We start from the raw sequence: 14,913 nt of genomic DNA on the forward strand, positions 1-14,913 counted from the left end.
TTCTAGCAGCTTCCTATGTGATTCACTGAAGTGTGATGTGACTGTAGTAATGCAAGATCAACTTCTATTACATTGACTGCTGCAAGCTTGTGTCATATCACTACATTAAGGACAAATTCCTGTGTAATGGCAGTGCAACATAGGGTAGCTTCCAGTGTACTGTACGTGCAGTAGGATCAAGTTCTCGTATCAAATTACAGATCTAGCGACAGCTAACAATGTGGTATGACTTTGGTTAAAACAGTTCTCTCTTTGATGTCACTTAAGTGAAAGTATCTGTTCCTAATAACTTGCCACAACAGTAAGGACAGCTTCTAGTTGGATGGTGCATCAGTAACTGCAGAAACCCGAGTAATGTTACTGCAGTAAGGACAGCTTCCACCATAGTGTGGGGAGGGGCAGCTCCCAGTGAAATGGCATAGCAATGAGAATGAGAATAATGCATTAATACTTTGTCCCAGTTGAAATATCAGCTCTCAGTGTGAAGTCAGTGCATGGAGCTCAGTTCCTAGTGTGACACCACTATAGTTAATGTAGCACCCGGTGTGATGCAATTGAAGTCAAAGCAGAGCACACTCTGATGCCATCTGCAGCAGGGACAACTTCCAGAGTGTTATCCCTTAAGTAATGATAGCATTCAGTGTACTTTCATTGAAGTAAACTCCAACAAACAGTAAAGTGACGGAAGAGATAATTAAATTAATCTCATTTACTGGTGATCACTAGGGAGTGCATTCCAGTTATTTGCCTTTGGCCCACTGTGCCACTCAAGTTAGAGAGCACCCATATGCAAATCATTGTGGCCCTGCTTCAATAAGAACAGCCCATCCCAAATTGCGAGAAGGGATAGTCCCCAGATGTGCTGGTGTAGAGGAAAAAGTGTGCACTCCCAAGAACAAACTCATGAGTATGCAACTGCCTTAGGCAGGCCATACCCTTGAGAGGTAAGCCCTGCTTTTGAATGAATGACAGTGTACCCAGCCGAAATTTCAAAAGGGGGAAAGAGTCAGTTCTTAGTGGCTCCATTAGCCTCAGGTAAAATTGCTCATTGCAGCAGTGGTGTGGCAGTAGTGGAGGACAGACACAGTTATCTATAGTACTGCACAAGTGCTATGTGTGCTGCAGTGAATGTTGAGGGTGAGTCTGGTGGCTGCGTTAAGGGTGGTCTGGAGTCTTTGTATGAGTTGATTCGTAATGCCAGAATAAAATGCATTGCAGTAATCTTGTCTGCTGGTGATGAGGGCCTAGGTGACCTTGCGTCTGGTGACAATGGGGTGCCATCAGAATATTTTGTGGGGCATACAAAGGATGAAGAAGCAGGAGGAGGTGACAGCGTTTACTTGTTTGGTCATTGTAAGTCTGTCATTCAAGATGATGCCGAGGTTTTTGTGTGTGGCCAGGGGGGTCGGCATGGGCCCCAGATCTGTTGGCCACCAGGAGGAGTCCCTTGGAGAGCTTTTGTGACTGAAGATCAGGACCTCTGTTTTATCTGTGTTGAGTTTATGACAATTCTGTTTCATCCAGTTTGCTACGTTTGACATGCAGATGGTGAAGTTCGTCCTGGTTGTGTGGTTGTTATCTGTGAGGGTGATGATGAGCTTGGTGTCATCAGCGTGGGAGACAATGTTGATTTCCTGGGATCTTATAATGTGGGAGAGTTGCACCATATAGACGTTGAAGATGGAAGGGCTCAGTAATGATCCTTGAGGAACTCCGTAGATGAGGCTGCTGGGTTCGGAAGTGTAAGGTGGGAGTCTGACTTACTGGCTCCCGTCAGAAAGAAAAGAGGCCAGCCACCTCAGGGTCTGCCCATGTGCTCCTGAGTTGTGGAGCCTTGTGACGAAGACTTGTGCAAAATAGTGTTGAAGTCTGCTGAGACATTGAGTAGTATGAGTGCCATGATTTCCCCTTTGTTGATATGATCCGAATGTCATCCGTTGCTGCGATGAGAGCAGTTTCCTTGCTGGGGTGTGCCTTCTGCTGCTTATTTGTTCCTATGCCTGCATTTGCATAGGATCACACCCACTGTTCCCTCCAAGGTGCCTGCATGCGTGGGCGCGCACCTATATCTCCTGGAGCGCGCATTCTAAATTACAAAGCGCGCACAGGCAACTGAGCACAGTCGCGCCGCCGCTTTTAAAATGTGTGCAGCGCAAAAACAGCGCAAAAACAGCCCGATTGTGTCCCTTTTTTGTAAGTAATCATGTTAACCGCAGCTCCCGTCATGCACTACGATTGACGTGATTACTTTAACAAAGGCACACAATCTGCCCTGCTGTTGTGCCCTATTAACAAATGAAAGATAGCAATTCTACAAGCAAGTCGTGCTTGTAGACTTGCTGCATTTCATTTGTGAATAGAGAGGGGCAGATTGTGTTGTGGGCTCGGCTGGGTAGTGTCTGGAGTCTTATCTCTGGCACGCCCGAGTTTTCTTCTTGAAAATAAAAAAAGGGCTTGTTTTCAGTCTGGGAACGTTTCAAGCTTTGCACATATTAGCTGTAACAGGCATATCTCTTCAACGTTGATTCAAACATAGTCTAGGACAGAACATAGAAGGAATGCATGTTGTGTTTCTAGGTACATAATATAGTATTTTTAAATGTTGTAGTATGTAATATCGTTAACTTTATTCTAAAAATATTGTGTTTTAATAATTTGGATAAATATTAGTTATTATGGCATTATAAGGTATTAGTATTATATTATTCGTTTTTTACTCTGTTATTTAATTGTTTTCAAATGTAATTAGAAGTTCTGATTTACTACTGGGTTGTAAATTATTGTTTTGAATTTATAGTCAATTATTCATTTAAATGAATGTACTAATTGATAATTAAGCAAATACATAAATAGATAGCGTAATTGCTATATTTTTTTTAATAATTGTTGACTGATTAGTTTAAAATAATGTTATATTTATTAATTGTTTTAATTTTATTTTATGTAATAATTATATCAGTATTAATGTTTCATGTTTATATTTCTTTTACTCATTTTAATTATTTGTTAGTCGTTGTGTTTATTTTTTGGTAGTAATGAGAGAACTGCAAATATTTTATTTTTCATATGAAAAGTATATTATAAAATGTAATTTAATTTGATTTAAATTATTGAATATATGATTTGTTTTAAATAGTTTTGATATTGTACAATATTTATATATTTTCATAAAAAAATTACGAGTTGCTAATAGTAAATCTAAATCCTTTAAACTCCAAAACGTGCCCTACTTTTGCTTATGCTACAGTGGAAACAAAGTTCAAACACTTTCCCAATTTTTATTTACTTTGGAGTGGGAAGAGTAAATCTAACCTCTGCCTGGGAGTGTTAGCCCCCCCACTCACCCCCCAGAAGTTCGGGCGTAGTTGCGGCTCTGAGCAAGCCTCCAAAATTGGAAGGGCACTAACTTAGCTAACCTGATCATACTGTTAAAAAAATGACATAACCAATACAGCCCTGCAGCCACAGGCTGTCACAGAACTACACACCACTAGCACTGACCAGGCCGCCGGCTCTGCTGACTTAACGCGCTTGTGAAATTAATTACCGGCACCAGGGTGCGGAACACTGGTGCTATTAATAATTGAAAGTACATTTTAAAGCAGTGGGAGAAATGCCTCACTGAGGCACTACGGGGCAGATTTATGAAGGCCTTGCGCCGCCGGTGCGTCACTTTATTTGACGCAACGGCGGCGCAAACAATGCGCCCTATTTACAACGTGACGCATCTAGGAGATACGTCACGTTGTAAAGCCCTGCGCCATCAGGAGGCGTTCCGGCGCAGGGTGGGCGTTCCGGGGCAGGTGCGCCTCGCAAAAGTGGCTGAGTGAAATCTATAAGATTTCACTCAGTCACTTTCAGGACAATGCTGCGTCAAAAGCCTGCGCCTGCTTGAAGCAGGCGTAGGTCTTGACGCAGCATTGTGGAGATGGGGCACCCCCGAGCCCTGCTGGAGCTGCGTCGCACTTGCAACACAGCTCCAGCACTGCGCCACCTTTTCGGCACAGATGCGTCACGCATCTGTGCCGTTTTTGCCCCATGGTGCGCCGTATTGTAAATGCGGCGCACCATGGGTGGCGGAGCAGCGGCGCAGGATGACTGGCGCATCCCTGGGGATGCGCCAGTCATCATAAATCTGCCCCTTGATATTTTGCAAGGAGCAGCAATTGGTACGGGCCGCTTCACTGTAACGAGTCCCTTGGGCAAACACCTGCCCGAGCATGATTCTATGGCTCAGTAGCAGCTGTACGGTGTTTATCAATGTGGAAACCATACACTCAACAGGGATGTCTGGCTCGGCTCTGTCAATTATATACCGACTTGCCCTCTCGTACAGGCCTGGACTGGCCGTTATGGACACTGGGCAATCCCCCGGTGCGCCGCTAGGGTGGGGGCCGGTTTTGGGCCCCTTGGGGCCATTTTTGTTACAGGGCCGTTTTTGCAGCATAGCTGCAAAAACTGCCCTGTTACAAAATCTGCCTAAACCAGCCCTAGCAAAGTGCTCAGCCGCCCCTCGCCCCCCGGGATCAATCAGTCAGTATTAGTGCATGATTACTAGTGCTCCCGAAGACCCGCAATTATGTGTGACTTTGCATTTCAGTGCAGTAATATTAGTGAACTGCTGATGTGTTACAATATTGATAATACACTTCACTATCCCTGAACATTAAATGTAAGCACATTTCGAAATACGACGATGGCGCCTGTATACTACCAGTGACCTGGCCTAAGAGGGCAAGAAAGAGCTGGAATGAAATCAGAAATTCAAACCGGTTATGAACAGGGGCCCCCAAAATAGGTTTGGTCCAGGGACCCCAAAATCCTTATGATGCCCCTGGTAGACTTGCTGCATGTCTTTGGTTAATAGGGCGCAGCCGCAGGACCAGGGCCGGCTCTAGGGGGATGTAACCAGTGCCACTGTCCCTGTTGCAGACTTCGGGGGGTGGGTGGGAGGAACGCCAGGTTTGCAGGTATATTATTTTTTGAATAACACTTTTTTTTAATAGCACCTGCTGCGATGTTCCTTGACTCCAGCAATTTTCATGCAATTATAAATATGCAATATAATAATATAATATTATAAATATTATAGTAATAACTCTCTGAGTTTTCTCTAGTGGAAGTTCTAAGGTAGCGCAGAAGGTTAATATGCCTGCTGCAAAGAATGTGCACTATGCACACCTCAAAGTGCCCGGCTGTCCCAAGGCGGTACCTATAAAATAAAGGCACCAAAATGGGAACACCAAAGCAAATTCCTGCAGGGCATGGACTGCCAAGTCGATGCCCTGCAGGAACTTGGGGTGCATGCACACAGGGGGGCATAATATGTGTCCCCCTGCGTGTATCTCCAGGTATGGAATATTGTATAGGCTCCCAACATGTCGACACCCTATGAACAGAGCTCTAGTTGAGAATCTTTAGTGAAATCTTATATTAGTACCCCTATTGGAGTCCTGTGCTTTTCTAAAGCTGAAGTGTACTTGCCTGTGTAACCAATTCATGTAATGGTGTGTGTATGTAAATTGCAAACCTGCCTTAAGAGCATCATGTGGCGCTGTATGTGTGGAATGCACCGTATTTTCATTTTTTAAGCAAAAGTTTGGAGTGATGTTTGCACTGATATTTGTCATTGCACCCATATGTGCGGTCCGGTTCTTGGCTCACATAGCATTGGCCCAACACTGCTGCACACAGAGGAAAAAGAAAAAAATTAGAGAGAACATTGATCACACCCCAATACAAATGAGGGAATGCCCATCGGGAGTCATGTGGGTGCAACCACATAAGGGCCAGGCAAACATCAGCAGACAGTTCTATATTACCATATTGCACAAGGCTGAAAAATAGGTGCAATTGCCAGTTGCACCACTACAGCATTTAGTGTAATATGCCCCGGGTAACTGCCTTAAACCACTGCATGACTTAGATGAGCTAATGTTTAGTCACACTTCCACTGGACTACGTGTATTTCGGGTTTGGCGGCGTATGCTCACCTTCGTGAATTGCCCACCTTGTTGAAGGTCTTGCCAATATTTTTTTTTAAACTCTCCACTGTAAATGAGCCTGTTTTTAAATTAAGACAGAAGGAGGTTGAAAGGCTTTTTTTGTCAGGGCCAGGATGAAACGTTACCACATATCCTATTTGTATGCCTGGCCTATAACTCTCCACGGAGCAAATGGCAAAAACCAATTTGCTCTAACTTGGGTACTAGGTCGTGTGCTATTGCTATAAGACTATTGAAGACCAGTAATCAAGAGCCCATTGTGATAGCCCTAGCAACATTTTTAAGCTGGATGTGGAGCATACAGTCCAATTTTTTTAAAGTAACAGCTGCTATTGATTAGTTCCAACCCATTGTATGATGCTTTGATATTTACCTGTATTTTGTCGTCTGGATTTGGCTTTCTTTAAGTACGATGCACGAATGAAATGAAATGCCAAATTATTCTTGATGCAAGTACGGCAAACTATTAAGAAATAATTTTTATATTGAACCATATGCTATTTAATCATTTTATCATGTTTTTATACTTTTGTGTTATTTCCAACTACTATGATGCATTATGTCTAACTATTTTAGAAATCTAGGGGCATATTATCAAGGGGGTTTATCTCTGCTTTTTTGGCTTTAAAATCCAAGAAAGCAGAGATAAAATTATCTCCCTATTACCTAGCTGTCGCTAACACCAGTTAGCGACAGCTAGTAGGAGATAGCGACCATCTTGGGCCCCACTTTGCATGTCAGTGATATTTATCACTAATGATATGCAAAGTGGGCATGCCAAGATGTTAGCGACTGGAAACAGTCGCTAACATCGCTATCTCCTATTACCAACTTTTGGAGATATTCGCGCTAAGCGCGAATATCTCCAAAAGCTAACACCTGCCCTGAGCAGTTCTTAGCCATGTTATCCAATGGGAGGTGGATAACATGGCTAAGAGCATTAGCTCGGTAATGCATGAATATCGCTGACTTTTCAGTGATATTCATGCATTGCGGCCGTTTTTTATCGCATTTGCGATAAACCTTGGTAATACCAAGGTTTATCTGCGATAAAAATCCCCGTAGCTCAGCGGTAAAATTTTGTCTCTAACCAAGCAATAGCGATAGTTATCGCTATTGCTTGGTAATATGCCTCCATGTTTTTACCTAAGATTATTTATTATGTCATTGTAAATATTTTGTGTGTCTTTTATGATCAGATTGATCGAAATAAAGACTAAATTTATTTGCAAGGCTTTTTTCCAGAACCTGGGGAAGAAAGTGGTTGCAAGCCGGGACATAGTGAACCCCTGGCTTTAGCAGCTACATTGGGGGTGGGGTTTTTAAGGGCCACTTTTCTGCACCTTGGCAGATAAGAGATCATATTTAACTAGAACGAAGAAAGAAAAGTGGCTTGCTAGAAAAGAGACAGAAAGATGGATGAGTAGTTTGTTAGAGAGGGAAAGAATGGATAGATGTGTGAGTGAAAGTATGGGTGGATAAAAGGAAGATTGGATGAAAGGATGGGTGGATGAGTGGATAAAAGGAGGTAAGGGTAGGTGAATTAACGGGTTTGCAAAGGATGGATGGGTGAATGGGTGAAGGGATGGATAGCTATGTGAAAGGATAGATGTTGTAAAGAAAGATAGATAAGTGGGTGAACAGGTGGGTGGATAAGTAGGTGAAAAGATGAGTGGGTGAGAGGATGGGTGACTAGCTGGGTGGATGAGTGAGTGAACGGATATGTAGATGGGTCGATGAAAGGATGGCAGACTAGATGGAAATCTGAGATGGCTAGAAGGGTGGATAAAAGGATGGCAGAGTAAATGAAATTATGAGATGATGGATGGATGGGTGGGTGTGTGAAAGGATGGCAGAGTAAATAGAACTGAGGGGATGAATGGATGGCAAAGTAAATAAAAATCTGAGAGTATCGATGGATGGTGGGTGGTTGAATATATGGACAAAAAAAACAATTGATGACTGAAAAGCTTTATTGATGGACCTGTTAGCCAAAAGATGGATGTATAGGTGGATTTGTGGATGAATGCATGCATAGATGATGGATGTGTGACAGATGAATAGCTGGATGGAATAGCCAATGGATGGATTGAATGGTGAAAGATTGAATGATGGATGATAGAATGAATGGATGACAGACTGGTGGTTATCAGCAGGTAGATGAAGGGTGAAATGGTGATGGAGAGATGCTTGAATGGAAGTGAAAAGAGCGATTTACTCGGCTTGCATCACATGCTTGGTGCCATCAGAGCTTCGGTTCAAAGCAGGGGGTATTTTTATTTTCTGGCTCCCCCTTGGCTACAGGTCAGTATCTGTGGTGGGCACTGTTGCTTACCATGCAACACAAAAAGAAGATGAGCGGAATGTTGAACATTGCCAAACATTTACCCCCAGTCACAGATATGGGTTTAATCCATCATTATTTTGCTCGCCACACCATTCCAGTTTGGACCCAGTCATATACAAGACAGCCTTGAACACCTGTTCCCTATGGGAACAGCCCAGCCAAAACTACCAAGTCAGGTCCTCCCTGGACTGGAAAACAAGCATCCTGGAACTGGTTTCGGGGCATTATCCCTCATCAGCGAGGCTTGCTTGAAACTGGTGCTGTAGTGAGCACGGGCCCCATGTCTGGGCATACCTTTCCCACTTAGGGTGAAAATGCAACACAAAAAGATGATGGATGGAATGTTGAACATTGTCAAAGTACACCCCCAGTCACAGATCGGGGTTTAATCCATTGCTAATTTGCTCGCCACCCCATTTCAGTTTGGACCCAGTCATATGCAAATCAGCCTCTTCCCTATTGGGACAGTCCAGCCCGAACTGACAGGCCAGCACGTCCCTGGACCAGAGAAAAGGCATCCTAGGACCCGGTTTCAGGGCATCACCCCTCATCAGCCAGGCTAATAGTGAATGGGGGTGAGTGTCTAAAAAGTTTTAGTGCTCCATCCATCATCTCCTAGTGTTTGCTTTGAGTGCCTTGAGTTGGCAGGGTATGCCCAGATGTAGGCCCCTTGCTCACTTTGCCACTGGATTCAAACTAGCCTGGCGGATGAGGGATGTTACCCCAAAACCTGTCCCAGCTTCCTTGTTTCTGGTCCAGTGAAGGCTTGGCTTGGCAGTTCAGGCTGGACTGTTCCCTTGAGGAACAGAGTCAAGACTGATTTGCACATGGCTGGGTCTGAACTGGGGTGGCAAAGGGAGCTAAAGAATGAGGATGGATTTAACCATGAAATAATAGTGACTTGGGGTGAGCATCTGAAAAGTTTCAGCGCTCCATCCATCATCTTCTTGTGTTTGCTTTGTTTACCCTTAGTTGGTAAGGTATGCCCAGATGTGGGTCCCTTGCTCACTTTGCCTCTGGTTTCAAGCTAGCCTGGCTGCTGAGGGTTGTTACCACAAAAATGGTCCTAGGATTCTTGTTTTTGGTCCAGTGAAGACCTAGCTTGGCAGTTTGGGCAGGAGTGTTTCTGTAATGAACAGGGTCAAGACGTATTTGTATATGGCTGGATTTGAACTGGGGAGGCAAAGTGAACTAAAGAACGATGATGGATTTAACCCAGATCTAGTAGTGACTGGGGGCGAGTGTCTGAAAAGTTTCTGTGCTTCGTCCATCATCTCCTTGTGTTTGCACTGTTGTTCATCAAACATGTCCTAAGGCATGACGCAATTTATTTTCAATTGGATAACCAAATTACTTGCTGTGGAATTTTGACTCTCAATGAGTAACGATAGTGAGCAGTTGAAGATAACTCCTGGAGGTGGTAGAGGAATTCCAACTCAGATTCTGTATGGCATAGTAAACACACTCAATAAATGCAATAACTAGGCAAATTTACATCTTTAGAAGAAAATGCAAGCCAAATTTAGAGAGAGGCATTACGTAATAAAACGCTAAAAATGCACTTGTCAATTCAGTCTCCCCACTTCCTTTTGATAGCTCAGGAAGTGGAAACTCTTTCGGCTAGATTGCAAAGTGTTGCTGAACAAGCAAGGTGCCCCAAACATATTTACCAGGAAGTTGGCCACCTTGGACAGATTCTTCGGTCTACACACAGATTATGTCAAGGAAAACAGTTACAACATAGCTCCTTCCATACATCTCAACACAGGCCCGAACAAACAACTTAAGTTGAGAAGAAAGACTTAAGTTCACATTTCTGGAATGCAGATTTGTTACTTTTAGAAAGCCTTAAATTTTCCTTACTTTGGAAAGGCGCTCTGCACATTCAAACAGTCTTACTGTACCTTCCACTGCAAATGTGCTTGATTCTTTACCATTCACAAAGTTCTCTAACCTAATTTTATTTAGGGGTGGGCAAAGAATTGCGCTCCACAGGCGTATTTCGTGGAGTTTTGCCCACTCCGCGCTCTGAGCAGAGTGCATAGTGTAGAGTTCCCAAAAACTCAGGGAAGTGACGTGGAGTGTAGTTTTTTCTTTCAAGCGTCTCGCCAATGGTAAGTTAGCAAGAACAAAATATAACACGCTGGACCTCCTCCTTGCGAGATTTCTCATCACGGGAAGTGGAGGCTGGTCGCGACCGCTCCATTTGAGAAGGCCACCACTCGCATTGAGGAAGATGCTGCTTAAGTAGAATGTCTACTTGAGCAGCAGAAAACAGCAGCGCCCTCTGGCACGATGCATAGTGCTGTTTGCACTGATTTTAGTGTGCGGGACAAACTCCTGGCACTAAAAATCAGTGCGAGCAACGCAACTTAATAGACTTTGCTGCTGGCGGAACTTCACAGATTGCATCAGAGTTTTTCTGCCACTTAGCGGAGTAAAACTCCGCAAGCTCCCCATCTTTGTAATGTGAATTGTCTTCCAGAACATGACCTGCTCACTCTTATATTTCAAAAATGCGTTTGTAGATGTAGATACCACAATGAAAGGAGTAAGACAAAGGAAGTGTCTGCAACATAAGCATATTCAGACAGATGCACTTGAGGTGGAAGAGTGGGTAAGAGAATGAAATCCTATCAAAATGTGAGAGGGGCCTCTGCATTCTCACCTTCATGCAAGGTGCAAGGGGGAGCAAAGTTGTGAGGTCAAATCCCAGTATGACTGCACTGGGACCAGCTCTTATTGTCAGTACAGCGAGGTTAGCTCATTGTATTATGTCATTGGGGTGTAAGCAGGACACTACCGTGAAATTAATGGCATATGTGCAGCTTCCAGCATGATGTCAACTGTGTGCTTTGTACTGAAGTTACGAACGAAAAGTTATGGATTATTTTCATGCAATTGTGAATGTCTAAATAAGTAAGTTCCTTCCTCAACATTGCCTATGTTGTCCTTAACAGGGTTGTCGATAGTATCAATGTCGCTGGTTGCTTTAGGCAAAGGAATCCTGGGTGCCTCCATTGCCTGCAGCTACTTGTACACGGTGGAGCTCTTCCCAACTACACTCAGGTACATTCTGCCATCCATGATCACTGTGGAGGTCAACTGTAAAAATGGTCATTGTTGTTACTAATCTGGCAACAACCACATCTTTGCCACTTGAGTAGTTTGAATGTCGAGATATGTGTTCAGAAATGCGCAGAAGGAAGATTTGAGGTAGTATATGTAAAAAAAAAAAATCCTTCTACTGCTTTGTAAAGTTGATACGCATCCTCATGGATTTTAGAAAGCTAGAGCCTGATTAGAGTTAGGTGGTTGAGGAACACCTGCCAAAACGCGTCAGGTGTCATATGATCTGTTTACACCAGATAGTGTTATGTATATTTTTCTAGTTGTTATGACGGAAAGTCTGAATTTTATTAAAGACACAGAGGTGAGTATTATGCTTTCTAATCTTGCTTTATTCTAACAGCAGCCAAGATAAGTAAGAAAACTACAGTTCCCAGGGGACCAGATGAACACCTGGCCAATGGGAACATAAAAAACGATAACATAATGACCAATCACAATACAGTATAGTAAAAAGAGTCACCACTGACTGCGCAGCATCCTCTTTTCGCTGACGAGCTGGTCAGATAAGATCGCAAAACAAAGGAACCATAACAATAACCAAGGAAAACGCCAAACTCCAGGAACAGACATCTTGAATCAGAGGAATCCAGGAAAGTTGTCCAACATGAGTCCCAGGAGAAGAATCCAGACGTGCAGGAGGGAAGGTCCGTTGAGGCGAAGAACGGAGTAGGTGGAGAGAGGTCTTCCTATGACGATGCAGGCGGCAGTGCCGGATTCGCTGAAGGGAGGGAGAACACAAATTAGAAGTGTAGAGGTGGGATAATACTCGCCTCCGTGTCTTTAATAAAATGAAGACTTTCTGTCGTAACAACTAGAAAAATCTACATTTTATGGCAAGACCGGAGGTTCCTAATATGCTTGTTTAAAGCATATCAACAACAACAGAATCCACAGTATTGATTGGTTTGCAATAGAACATACGAAAAACATTATCATTGGTCCAATCTGTTGATCCCAGAATGTCCTGTAAACGGGAGCCTGACCAAAAGGCCTTAGAGGCCATGGCTTGTCTGGTAGAATGAGCTCCGAAAACAGAGACATCAATGCCCGCAAGGGACATAACCCAATGAACCCACCGGGCAAGGGTAGGGGAGGAGACAGGAAGGTGGGGCTTCCGGAAAGAGATAAGGAGTTGGGAGTGAGAGGACGCTCTGAGATCAGAAGTCCTTTGTTCGTACACTTTTAAACACTGTCCAACACATAGCTTAGGGTGTGCAGAAAATAAGGATAAAAAACAGAGTCTAAATGAGTTTTTGTCGCCTGTAAATCTGGAACACAACACCTGTAGGGGAAAACTGACGAGCAGAAATATCTAAAGCTCTAACATCAGATACACGTTTGATGGAAATTAAACACAATAACATTGTAAGTGTAGCAGATAACATTTCGAGAGAAAGAGCAGAATTATCTGGCCAATCAGAAAAAAGGTTGAGTACAACTGAAACATCCCATAAAGAGCAATACTTAGCCAACGGAGGTTTGGAACAGCGGACTCCTTTCAGCAGACGGCAAATCAAAGGATGTGCGCCTGCCGGTTTGCTATCAATAGGGGCATGATTGAGGGAAATAGCTGACCGATAAAGATTGATGGTACAATAAGACTTATCTGAACTGGCCTCAGAAGCCAAAAAATTAACCACAAAGTTCAGAGGGGCTGAAAGGGGATCGATATTCCTTTCCAGACACCTGCTTGCCCAAAGAGGCCAGGCGGATTTGCAAGCTTTGGAAGTCCCAGGGGCCCAGGCCTGGCTGATAAAGAGAGCAGCCTCTTGTGAAATAAGGACGTCAGGAGAGGAAGGCCGGAAACTTTCCAGGCCGACAGAGTCATGGAATTGTCCAGAATGAGGTTGTGTTGTTCGCCTTGGGAATTCCGAAGCAGATCGTCGTAGGACGGAAGTAGTACTGGAAAGTCTCTTGCCATCTCCAGCAGAGAGGGGAACCAAATTTGGGACTGCCAAAAGGGAGCAACCAGGACCAGGGAGGTCGATTGCCGACGAACCTGAGAGAGCACTCTGCTGATCATAAGAAAAGGAGGGAAAGCATAGTTGAGATGGCGTGACCAATCCTGGAGTAAAGCGTCGGTTGCCAAAGCCAAAGGATCCGGCCTCCATGAAGAACAGGGGCAACTGAGAGTTGAGACAGGATGCGAAGAGATCTATGGAAAAGGGACCCAATTTTTGAGAGAGAGAAAGGAAAACGGACGGAAGCAGCTTCCAGTCACTGGAGTCTCGGAGAAATCTCGAATGCCAATCCGCCACCGAGTTGAGGTCTCCTGGAAGATACTCCACCGTCAAGGAAAGCTGGTTTGACAGACAAAACTCCCAAAGACTTTTCGCCAGCTCTGCCAGAGGTTTGGATTGGTAACGCCGAGGTGGTTGATGTAGCGGACCACAGAAACATTGTGCATGCGCAGCAGGGTGGGACAGCAGACTCTGTTTTTTGAGAGGCTTTGGATTGCAAAGGAACCTGCAAGCATCTCTAAACAGTTGATGTGCAATTTGGACTCCTCTTGAGACCATGTACCTCCAGTTGATATTGAACCACAACGGGCGCCCCAACCCGACAGGCTGGCATCGGATTCTAACACAAGATCTGGGGCCGAAGCGAAGATAATGCACCCGTTCCATGCATCTAAATGGTCTATCCACCATTGAAGTTCGTCGCGTGAGTCTAAGTCCAGAGCGATAAGATCAGCGTAGGCTAGACCTTGATGCAGATGCCTGATTTTTAAACGTTGAAGGTCACGATAATGAAGCGGACCCAGGAAGATGGCTTGGATGGAAGAGGAGAGAAGTCCGACGATCCTTGCTAACGACCGTAGGGATAGAAGAGAAGTTTGGAGTACAGAAGAGATCTCCGCTTTGATCATGGAAACCTTTGCCTGAGGAGGGCGGAGAGATGCTGCCACAGAATTTACCTGAAAACCCAAGAATCCCATGTTCTGGGAGGGTGTCATAGATGATTTCTCGAAATTGATGAGGAACCCTAGATCCAGAAGGAGAGACTGGGTAGTCCGCAGATCGGACAGCAGACGCTGTTTGCCAGTATTCATGATCAGAATGTCGTCTAGATAGATGATGAGTCTGATTCCGAGAGAATGGAGAAAAGCGACAACAGGTTTCAAGAGTTTTGTGAAGCACCAAGGTCCGGAAGAAAGACCGAAAGGAAGAGAAGTAAACCTGTAAGTCACGCCCGACCACTGGAATTGAAGGAATTTCGAGTGGGAGGGATGAATGGTAACAGTAAGGTAAGCGTCTTGTAAATCCAAGCGAACCATCCAATCGTTGGGGCGAAGAGTGTCTCTTAAATGGAGAATAGTCTCCATTTTGAAGTGGCGGTACACCACAAAATGATTGAACCATTCCAAGTTGATTACTGGACGTAATTTTTTATTCTTCTTTTGAACCAGAAAAATGGAGCTGAGAAAGC

The 14,913-nt window shown here is 44.2% G+C and overlaps 1 protein-coding gene across 1 annotated transcript in view; it reads left to right on the top strand.

The window, feature by feature from the left end:
* LOC144783270 (uncharacterized) overlaps window positions 1-11,485 on the top strand; it is a 1,224,061-nt gene extending 1,212,576 nt beyond the window's left edge. Inside the window, exon 9 of the mRNA XM_078662335.1 lies at window positions 11,313-11,485. Within this exon, the coding sequence (XP_078518461.1) occupies window positions 11,313-11,485 (173 nt within the window). The remainder of the gene's footprint in view (window positions 1-11,312) is intronic.
* Window positions 11,486-14,913: the final 3,428 nt, after the last annotated feature.

Source organism: Lissotriton helveticus, chromosome 9, assembly GCF_964261635.1.
Source record: "Lissotriton helveticus chromosome 9, aLisHel1.1, whole genome shotgun sequence".
NCBI classification, from domain to species: Eukaryota; Metazoa; Chordata; class Amphibia; order Caudata; family Salamandridae; genus Lissotriton; species Lissotriton helveticus.